The sequence below is a fragment of the Perca flavescens genome, chromosome 20 (assembly GCF_004354835.1).
Source record: "Perca flavescens isolate YP-PL-M2 chromosome 20, PFLA_1.0, whole genome shotgun sequence".
Classification (NCBI taxonomy): Eukaryota; Metazoa; Chordata; class Actinopteri; order Perciformes; family Percidae; genus Perca; species Perca flavescens.
The window spans coordinates 18,225,118-18,236,996 of record NC_041350.1 but is presented as its reverse complement, the minus strand read 5'-3'; the positions used below and the strand labels follow the sequence as shown (position 1 = coordinate 18,236,996).

Below are 11,879 nucleotides of genomic sequence, written 5' to 3'. Positions count from 1 at the left end.
CCGACGCGTCTGACAGCAGTCTAAAAAACACCAGAGCAGCTCAATCTGTTTGACAAAGTCGCCTGAAAAGACTGCTTTTAGTCCACTTGCAATGGGTCCTTTCGGCCGTTTTCACTGACAGTAGTGAGGTGAGTAATAACGGACACAAAATTCGCATTTCAACCGGTTCGAAAAGAAAATTAAAACAGTAAGTACTTCACCCGTTAGCTTGCAACCACGACTCTGTGCTAACTTTCGTTTGAACTCCCTCTTTATTATAGCTTAAAACAGCATTTGGCATTGGAAACAAAGTGTTTTCACGAGGGAATTTGTTATTTTTGTGATTGATACATCTTGCTCGAGCCCCTTTACTTGATATGGGGTTCCTTGGAGTGCACGCGATGCAAATGTTGATGTCACCATCATCTACGGCCATTTATACTGTGGACATGTGATGTTATTGATGTCATTACCTTCGCGTGCTCTATTTGCACGTCGTTCTACAGATATTAAATGACAATTGGATACAGATTTTGGTCTGTATGCATACCGTGTCCTCCTAATTTATTTGAAATCAGGTTGATTTTCAAATGCTATTGTAATTTAAATATGAAAGATAACCTTCAGTCGGTTAAATGTCCCACTAGATGGCACTCTAAGCCCAGTACAATGTCGGAAGTGTCACATTAGGGTCATTGACTTCATCATAACCCTTTTCTTTTTTATAATCAGTGTGTGTATAATCATGTTTTCCCACTTGGTGCTTCCTTTTTTAATTTGTAAAAGGATGACTATGAATCGATTAGCAGACAGAACATTCATCAAGTCATTCATTAAGTAAATATCAAAAAGTCACTGCTTCCAGCCTTTCGAATGTGAATGTGAATATGAACTGATTTTGTTAGTCTTCTATGATAGTGAACTGAATATCTTTGGATTTTGCATTGTTGGCTGGCCAAAACCAGCAATTTAAATACATCACATTGGCCTCCGGGAAATTGATAATTCACTAATTGTTTTTATTTATTTTTTTATTATGGACTTGGAGCAACTTGTAGACTTTCTCATAGTTACCAGAAAATGCCCAGATATAATTGAACGATGATGAGACAGAATATTTTAATCAGGAATACTAACCTACAAGTAGAGTTTAACATTAAACTTATTCTATTATTAATTCTTACTCCTTATTTCCTCTCTGTTGTCTCCTGTTTCCTCCTGTTCATCTTTCTCTCTTCTCTCCATCTTTTACTGTCATCCGTTCTTCATCTTCCTTCTTTTCACTCTACATTTCTCTCTTTTATTTATTCCACAGCCTGTGTATCATCACGGACACTTAAGTGCAACCCTGTACTTTTCAACACTTCACTCTCTGCATGCTTTTCCACAAACATCCAGCCAGTGTATTTACCTTATCTACCAGCTTCCAATCACTTAACCTCCCCTCTCCCCACTTCCTAGCCTCTGTGGTCCCCACCTGTCTGTCAGCTGCCTTCCTAAAAGGCTTCAACATGCTGCGAGAGAGCTCCAAGGCGTGGAGCAACGGCTCAGAGGCCTACAGCAGTGATCCTGAAGAGGACGAGGAGGAGGAAGAGGACATGGTGTTTGGGGACAATGATCAGGACGGCTTAGCGGAGGAGATGATGGATCTGAGCGACCTCCCCACGGCGCTCTTTGCATGCAGCGTCCATGAAGCCGTGTTTGAAGAGGACGTACACAGGGTGAGATGGAGCAAACTTACTTTCTAGGTCAAATTCTGTGTGTGTGTGTGTGTGTGTGTGTGTGTGTGTGTGTTGGGTTGGCGCTTCAGTCAGTTTGTGTATTGTTTGAATCAGTGAGCTGAATGTGTCAGCACGTCCAAGATTCAAAGCCCAGCAACACATGCATGATCTCTTCCACAGCTTTCGCTTCTGTCATGCTCTCAAGCTGCGCTGCTGATTGCTCAACCGCAAGCACATGCACACATACACACCTGATGCTGTTATTTATTTGCCAATGAACATTAATTTCAGAGCAGTGGTTTACAATATGAATTCTGAGCCATACTCAACCTTAATCCACGTGGCTGTGCATATCATTTGATTGTCACCTCATGCAAAGTGTTATTCATGCCCACTTATAGATGTGGCAACAGGCCTCATACAAGAGCCCACATTCAGACATGTTACATTTGTACCCATGCGCACACATAGCTGTATATATTTTGTTAAGGCCTCTCTAGGATGTGTGTAGTCTTGCTGTCACAGCTTTATCAGACTCCTCAATGTGGGAAAACTTGGGATCACTGGATCCTGTTTGCTGGAGGAGGATACAAAGCAAATACTTTTAATTTTCTGCCCCTCTAATCCAATTATGCTGTCCTACCATCCTTCCATCCATCCAACTGGCATGCCTCACTCTCTTTAAGTCTTCAAGTCTTTTATTCTCTGTCAAGTCTATCCATCCATCTCTCTCTCTCTCTCTCTCTCTACTATATGTCTCTAAAAGCTATCTTCACAAGGTTTTTCTCCCCTCCTTCTGTACATTTGTTAACTTTCTTGTCCTTCCTCAATTCTTTTAATATTCCCCTTCTGTCTCTCTCCTGAGTGTTCTTTATTTATCCTCTCTGTATATGAATGCAAAGCTGTGAGGCTAAATCTGGCTCATACACAAAATCCCTTTAAATGAATCACTCCTTGCTTTGTGAGTTTGCTGTTTGTACACCCATTGCTCCTAGCGATGGAGTCTTCCCCCTCCCTTTCGTTTTCGTTTTGCCTCCTCACTTCATTACGATTCACACTCTGGCTTTTAAGTGGAAATGCCACCCACGCACGCTTCAGTCAGAGCATATCAATAGATTGTTCTCCACATGGTTCAATTTAATCACTAAAAAAATAACTTTTGACATGTATTTAAACTTTCAAAATGAGGACAGGAAGGGATGAGGTATGAAATAGAAAACAGGTTGCTTGTGATATTTTCAAAGCACAAACGGGGGACTTTATGAGGTTGTTTTTGGCAATTTTTCTTACTGCTAAAAACTTGAGATCTTTAAAACCGGTGTTTACATCCTCAGTTGAAAAACAGGGACATGGCAACCTACATTTTTGTGTCTTTGGGCTCTTTGCCTCCTCCCAACACCGACATTACCTTCTGTTCTCAAAGGCCTGCATGGATGGATGGATGGAGGATGGGCTGTTTCTGTAATCACACTGTGCTCTTTTACTGAGGGAGGGAGGGAGAGAGAGAAACACACACACACACACACACACACACACACACACACACACACACACACACACACACACACACACACACACACACACACACACACACACACACGCGCGCGTGCCCCTTAAGAAGCTCTTAGCAAGCTTTAAAAGCCTTTTTCTTTCTTCTGCATTAGTGAAAAGACAGTAAAACCTAGTGGCACACTTTTCTCTTTTATCTGCAGTATTTTGTTTCCCTGTCCAGCTTTTATGTAGAATGGAGAGAGTTCAGCTCAGGTCTGGTCAGATCAGCCCACCTCTCCACTAAAATGATTGGGTTTATTATTCATTAATTATTTTTCTTGATTAAAAGAGGGCTGTGCCACCACAGTTAATGATTTGAATGATCTTGCATAGAGCTTAAATCATCGGTCACTCAATTCAGATATCAAATAGGTATTCTTTTTCATTTGCTGTGTGTCATTATTACAGACAAATGCAACATTTGAGTTCAGGCTAGCGGCACACTTTTTATGTTATGCTAAATCTCTCCACTAGGTCAAAGGTGTGGACACACCCTGAGCATCATAAAGATTTTAGCTGACTTTTTTCAATACAAATTGTAGAATTTTAGTTTAATAAATGCGTTTTTCCTTTCTCCTTGTCCACCATAAAAACTAGCTTGAGAAAGATTATTGAAGAGCACATCAGCAAGTCTTTTCTGTTGCATGTAAACTACCTTTATTAAGCTAAAGAAACAAACAACTGGCATGGTTTTGAAAAACTTCACAGTCCTTATATCCTATATCGTTTTATTTTCCTTTTTGAAAAAAAATGCTCTTCTTTGTACAAGCGATTCAATTTTCTATTTTTTTAAGTTCCTATTTTCTAATATTTCTTAAACCTCGCACAATGATGAAAATAAGTCCAGGACTTTATTGTTCTATTCCCCACCAAGTCTGATATATGTTATATTTTATGAACTATTAGAATGTTGACATTAACCAAACCAAAAAGAAAAACTTCACCGACCCAAATCAAATTGCACTAAATCTGTAGTCATTTGAGTCATTTCAGATTTGACTTAGAAAATGCTCGAGTCGTCAATAGGCCCCAATGAGCTTCCTTAGACTGGTTCTCAGTGTGGCCTGAGGGGCCTGATCAACTACATTCAGCCTATGAATGGGATTAACAGCATTGCATAGAGTGAACACAGCTGCAGCCGGTGTGACTTCTAATTCCGACATGATTCGTTATCTATAGGGGAGTATAAAAGTTTGACACAGAGGTGTGCGTGGGCAAAGTAACGAGGCATTAGTGGTTTCTGTGCTTGTCGAGAGAAAGGTCAGAGGAGCCATCATAAGTTTTCCCTCATAGTGCCCAGTGTATACAAGGCCTAATCAGCACAGAGCAAAGCTTTCATCGCTGCCACTGCTGCTGTCAGACTGAGCGCTCCTCAATCCATATCCAGTGCAATCAAGCAAGCCCCAGCTGCAAGCTCCATACAACCCCAAGCAAAATGTTTTTATGGTACAGGCAATAGACAACCTAACAAAATGGTTCTAAGTTGCCGCCCTGTATTGTTTAAGTACGGAAGCTTAAAGTTGCGCTAAATAAAATGTTTTATTTAAATTAGCAATGAGTCATATAAAAAAATCCAATAAAGATATTGTTGAAAAAAAAAAATTAGCAATGAGTCAAATGATTAAGAGTAATGTTTAGGTTGCTCGCGGTGACAAACCCCGCAGTTCCTTTCACCTCTCCAGAGCTTTTCAGTGTCTTTCAGTTTTCAGAAAAAATTTTTTTTTAAGTTTACTGTTTCACTGTTATGTATTTTAATAATTTTTCTTATTACTGTAGTGATTAAATCTTTGGTCCATCCACCATTTATTATATTTTATATCTATCTGATTTGTAATAACTATCATCATTTTATTTCGAATCCCTAAATAAAACAGTCTACAGTGTTTTCTCCAGATTATACTGAGTAACAAGGACATTGTTTTTCACATTTTTCAAAGCTTGAAGCTTGAACTTTCCATTCACCTCCATTGTATTGGGCTGTAGGCAGAAATCTGAGAGACGTACAGTATATAGAAGCACGTTAAACCAAAACTATATAGCAGTAGCCACTAGATAACATGTCCAGTATATTCTACTGCAGAAGCCCTAAACACTTTCCAACCTGTTAGCAATGCATTAGCAGTCATAGAGTGCTGTAAGTATGTGAAAAGTTAAAACTGCCTCGGTGGACACAGCTGTCCCACTTCAGTGTAATGTGTTTGACAGTGTGACTCATACGTATCGGACGATAAAGTAAGACAACCCCAGAGCAGAGTGGAGCATTGAAACACATCAGGGACTAAAGATAGTGTGATAGAGGATGTGAAAAGTGAGTGTCAGCCTGTTTTTATGTGCGCACACAATACACGTACATACAGCTAGCATGCATGCACGTGGTAGTGATATGTTTGCATGTGTCAGACTGCAGTCTATTTTTGGGTGTCGGTCCTGGGAGGGGGGACGGGGGGCGTTGAACGTGAGGCAGCGGGTGCTTGGCAGGCTGAAGGTCAGACATGATGCAGTACAGAGTGAGTGAGTGTTGCTGGCCCCTGGTCCTGCTGCGGCACAAGATATTATTCTGGTACACTGACCCGGGATGTCTCACGGACCTGGTGTGCTTGTTTTGCCTTTATTCATCAAACAGAAGAAAGCAATTTAAGTCGAGCAGACAACAATGGAAAGCACAGTTTGGTTGAATTGAGCTGTTGTGGCACTCAGGGTGGCAAAGTATTTCACACATTTGACAAGATGACATTGTTTTCTCAAGTTGAAGTCCGCTGCTAGGTTTTCCAGTGAAACCTGAGCCAAGCTTATACTGTGACATGATTGTGTGACAAAATATCTGTATGATCTGTCATGGTCATTTCTGTGTTTACACAACATTGTTGACCATTTTCTGCACATGTTGCACACATTGTCTTGGTGCACCCATTGTCTTATGCCTGTGCAGAAGTAGGAAGTGCAAAGTAAATCTTAAAGGCCCTGCACATCCACGGTGAACCCACATAGGTGAATTTAATTATTCTGGCTGATTACCATCCCGGTAGAGAGGTGGCGCAGGCGGCGTAGAGAAAGGAGGCAAAAGCGAGGCTGCAGAGCTGGCGGGCTAGCCAGGCTACGAAGGCAGCCACTCAAACCACCGCTTTCCAGCCTATTTCTCACGAATGCCAGATCTCTCGCGAACAAAATGGATGAATTGAAGCTACAGACTGCAGCAAACAACACCGTGAAGGATGCGTGCATTCTGATAATCACAGAGACCTGGCTTCATCAATCAATCCCGGATTCGGCCATTGACCTAGCAGGCTACACCACACAGCGCCATGACAGAACAGCAGACTCCAGTAAGAGCAGAGGAGGGGGCCTCTGTGTGTACGTCAATAACAGCTGGTGTACTAACACAGTGACTATAGACAGTCACTGTTCTCCAGATTTAGAATATCTGACTGTTAAATGCAGGCCCATTTATCTCCCACGGGAGTTCACTGTGATCATGATAACAGCTGTTTACATCCCACCGGATGCCAATGCTAGCTCAGCTATTGGACTTTTGCATGCAAGCATTACCAATAAGCAGAGCATGTATCCTGACGCTGTGAATATCATAGCAGGCGGACTTAAAGGCAGCACTCCACAAATTCCACCAGCATGTTAAGTGTGCTAAAAGAGGAGATAACACCTTGGACAAGGTATACTCTAATATCAAACTGGGCTACAGGGCAAGACCATTACCACACTTGGGCAAGTCCGACCACTTGTCCTTGCTTTTAATCCCCGCATATGCCTCACTCAGGAAAACTGCTTCTGCCATCACAAAGCCTGTTACCACATGGTCAGAGGGTGCTTCCCAGCAGCTGCAGGACTGCTTTGAGAGGACCAACTGGGTGGTTTTTGAACATCTGGACCTGGAGGTATGCTACATTAAGAACTGCATAGAGACTGTCACAGTGGACAAACGTATTCGGGTCTACCCCAACCAGAAGCCCTGGATGACACGGGGGGTCCAGCAGCTGCTAAAAGAGAGGAACACCGCCTGGAGGTCCGGCAACAAGGACCTCTACAGCACAGCTTGAGCCAACCTGAAGAGGGGCATCAGAAAGGCAAAGGCAGACTATAGGAGGAGGATAGAGGACCACCTGAGAAGTAACAACAGCAGGCAGGTGTGGCAGGGAGTTCAGCAGCTGACCAACTACAGGACCAACCTCGGATCTGCAGAAGGTGACCCCGTGCTGGCAGAGGAACATCTTTGCCCGCTTCGAGGCCACAGCACCAGAGACGGCACCACTACACCACACGGCCCACAGCAACGTGCACCTCACAATTGAAGAGCATGAGGTGAGGCGCACGCTGCGGGCCGTCAACCCAAGGATGGCAGCTGGTCCTGATGGCGTCCCGGTACGTGTACTGAAGGACTGTGCAGATCAGCTGGCAGGAATCTCCACAAAGATCTTCAACCAGTCCTTGGCACTGTCCACCGTACCACCCTGCCTGAAATCCTCAATTATAGTCCCCGTGCCCAAGAAATCTCACATCTCTAGTCTCAACGACTACCGTCCAGTGGCACTCACACCAGTGGTGATGAAGTGCTTTGAAAAACTGGTCCGTAGTCACATCACAACAGCCCTTCCCCGCAGCCTTGACCCCTACCAGTTTGCCTACAGAGCAAATCGATCCACAGAGGACGCCATAGCACTCCATGCTGCACTATCACACCTGGAGCAGCAGTGGAGCTATGTGCGGATGCTCTTTGTGGATTATACCTCTTCATTCAACACCATCCTCCCTCATAAGCTAGTGGTCAAACTGTGGAACCTGGGGCTTCCACACACCACCTGCATGTGGATAAATAGCTTCCTCTCTGACCGCAGACAGAGGGGTTAGAGTGGGCCACCACACATCCACGGCCCTAAGCCTCAGTACCGGCTCTCCCCGGGGCTGTGTGTTGAGTCCCTTGCTCTACTCCCTCTACACACACGACTGCTCCCCTGTCCACCACAGCAACACCATGGTGAAGTTTGCGGATGCCACCACAGTGGGGGGCTCATCTCCAGGGGCCGGTGCAAGTCTGCCTACAGAGATGAGGTGGAGCGGCTCCTCAACACCTCAAAAACCAAAGAACTCATCATAGACTACAGGAGAAAGAAAACAGAGATCCCATCATTAATCATCAACGGAGACTGTGTGGAGAGGGAGGCAGACTTCTGCTTTCTGGGAGTCCACATCAAGGAGAGCCTGTCCTGGAGTGTGAACACCTCTGAGCTGCTGAAAAAGGCCCAGCAGAGACTCTACATCCTGAGAATACTCAGGAGGGATAACATCACACAAAGACTGCTGGTGTTTTACCGAGCCTCCATTGAGAGCATACTAACATACTGCCTGTGCGTATGGTACACTAGCTGCACAGAGTAAAAGCGCTCGAGAGGGTCATCAACACCGCCCAAAAGATGTTGATGACGGCAGAATCTTAACCAGTGGGTTCCGCCGAATACCGAACCCACTGGTTAAGATTCTGCCGAACCGAACAGTAAACACATTAATGAAGTAAACAACGTCCACAGCAGTGCATTTTTCATTGTATTTTAACTGTAAAAAATAAAAAAGAATAGGCAACATTATGCCTGGCACACAAGTGGGAAAAACTATTTTTGACAAGGCCTATGTTTACCCTATCTCAAGATCAAACCAATATCCAAAATATTATCCTTTTAGATTTATAATCCCATAAAGTAGGCTACCCCCACGCTCTATTCACATCGTAGGAAAGTACATCGCTATCGCCAGATGAGTGACAATTTTGTTTTGCAAACTTTCGTTTAACCAGTGTATGATGAAGGCATGTTGGGTGGGTGAAATTAGAAAGCTACCGTTAGCTAACAAGCAGCAGGAAGCTCCCGCTGTAGGAAGACTCATTTCCAGAGAGAATGCTGACAGCCCGGGAGAGGCACGGTCTGGTTAATACAAGTTTTTAGCTGGGACTGTCCTTCCTTTGCCGTACCTGGAGTTGCTGCATTTTGGCTGCTGTCTGGAGATTCCTTCATGCACAACTCGTATTCTTTTGGATGTTTCATACGCAAATGTCTTAACAGGGGCGATGTTGTGTATTGTTTAGGGTCCTTGTCACCACAAGACCAATCGGCATTGCAAATTGAACATGTTGCTCGACTTGAATCGCCTTCTTTTGACTGAAAGTACTGCCAAACAACACTTTTTCTGCTCACAAGTTCCATTTTCAATCAACTCACAGCCTACTGCCGTTGCTAGGTTGCTACTGCATTCCGTCTAGCTCCAACTACATCATTACGTCGACCACGTAACTCTACAAAGAGTAGTGAAGTAACAAGATAGTTCAGTCCAAGATGGCGGAGCTGCAGCTCTGTCATGGGTGCGTTTGTTTGCAATGGAACGTTCTATTGAGTTTCACCTCTTGTTACTTCTATACTCTTTGGCAAGAGCAGAAACTCAACACAACATTCGCCTCTTTTTCTCGAGTTTCGTCACTCGTTACTTCTCTTTGGTACCGTTCGGTTTGGTCAAAAAAAATTCTAACGTTCGGCAGTACCCGAACTCCGTCAAAAAGCCCAAAGTTCTGCCGAATTCCGAAACGAACTCTGGGTTCGATGCATCCCTAGTTAATACTGTTTTTTTATGCAATGACTGGGTGTGTATGACCATGTGTGATCACGTATACTGCTAATGCTGCTATATGTTCTATTTATTCTTTTTAAATACCATTAGGACTTACATTATATTTATTAGGACTTAGATTATGCATATATTTTTTTTTTTCTTAAACTTAATGAATTGATGCACTGACTGGAGAGCACTTTAAATTTCGTTGTACCTGCGACAATGACAATAAAGACCTATTCTATTCTTATTCTTATTAGGCCTCTTGTTGGTATGGTACGGGTTTGTACAGATTGTGCTTATTTGACAGCTTTCTCACTCTCCTGTTTTATAGTTAGACAGAAAGAATTACACCTTTATAATTGGGTGGGCTTTAAACCCAACCAGCGCCAAGTGCCGTCTAATGCGAGTCAGGCCCGGTTTTTCATTTCAATTCGGTATGCAAAACAGCCTGGCAGCGTTCCATTTTGGCCATCTTGAATTGACAGTCCTTGAATAGAACGGAGCCATCGTTAATGTTATTAGTAACACCTGCGTAGCTGTGTCTTTTTTTAGTGGTGTATTTTTTTTAAAACTGTAATTACAAGCAGCAGAGTGTAAAAAACTGTTCACGTCAGCCTCCAATTTATAATTCCATGTCGGCGATATCAGGAATATTACACTACTAGAATAGATTCAGCTAATTTAAAAGGAATTATACACTATTTGTTTGTCTCTGGTTCCGTTCTATCACATACAGGTACATGAGCTGATGTCAAATTCAAAAGAAAGAGAGAAGTTATCTTTTCTCATAGTGCAGAAACAATTAGTTGATCATTCAATTGACTATACATAACATGTCTCAAATCTCTCGGAACTTGTGATAAGCATTTTAAGCTATTTTCTGAAATTTTACAAACAAATGTTGACTTTCAGCCCTTCTTCTTTTAAGCTTTGTTAGTTGCTCTTTCATATATATTCTATGTAATGATAATGCACTGTAATATTAGAAACATCTCTTGGACACATTAATGTGATTATGAAAAATCCCTTTACACAGCTAATCAAATCCAGTTACATAAGTTTATTACGTCATATTGTATTTTCTTAACTTCAAACATATCTACATCTATTTAAAGATCCTTATATCCTCATCATAATTAAATAGTTTTATTTCATAGTTTTCCCACACCTTCATACCTCATAGTTTTTTTTTTTTTTTTTTCTCTTTGATATGTGATCACTATTGTTTTTTTGCACGGTTGCTTTGATAAAAGAGAAGTCTCACAGACTCATCTTAACCCCCCCCCTCCCTTCTTACTGCACAGGGGCTGATTACGAAACTATAAGATTTAGCATGTTATATTAGCTGCTGTGTTATTTGTTCTTAGTCGTGCTCCTGTGAGTCTATTTAAATTTAAGATTATTTTCTGGTTCAATCAGTCTAAAAAAAGAACTGTTGTGTGGGCGCTTTCAAGAATAGCAGTTCACGATACAACAGAACATGATCTCTTATTCCACTGAAGTATAAATTGACTCCCATCAATTGAAGCGTAACTGCAATCATACAGTCCATAAAATAACATCAAAATCTGCAGATGATTGCTTTTAGTTATGAATGTGTGAAATGAAAAATGTAAAATGAAGGAGCTGAAATAAACCCACAAGCAACAGGAAGTTGATCCGACTGTGAGGATATATGAGAACCAGTCCATTTTTTGATTGTCTGTCTCTCCATATTATATTTGTTCTTTAAAGATATGTTTTTAAAATGGAAGTTTTTTTTTTTTTTTTTTACAGAGTCGGGGGAAAAAAGTAGTTCCTTGTGAATAGAGGCATTGTATTTCTATACTACAGTAGCTCCAGTTTGGCTCGATGACTGCGCTTATTTCTTGTCTTTTACCTTTCTGTCTTCCAGAACTTTGTTGTTGTTGTTTTAATATTGTGTGGCTCCTGAGTCTGCAGAGCCTGCGATTCTGCTTCTTGGAGTTATTTATGTGGAGAGAGAGGTGGGGAGACCAGCATCCAAATCAATTTCTGCCG

General features: G+C 42.2%; 1 protein-coding gene across 2 annotated transcripts in view; it reads left to right on the top strand.

The window, feature by feature from the left end:
* Nucleotides 1-11,879, top strand: part of rcan3 (regulator of calcineurin 3) — a 47,904-nt gene continuing 36,025 nt past the window's right edge. The window contains exons 1-2 of one of the 2 annotated variants that reach the window (XM_028565736.1): nt 1-128; nt 1,441-1,700. In XM_028565736.1, coding sequence (XP_028421537.1) covers nt 1,491-1,700 — 210 coding nt within the window. In that variant the 5' untranslated portion in view covers nt 1-128; nt 1,441-1,490. Of the gene's footprint in view, nt 188-1,440; nt 1,701-11,879 lie in introns of both variants that reach the window. The other variant, XM_028565737.1, reaches the window with a different exon arrangement.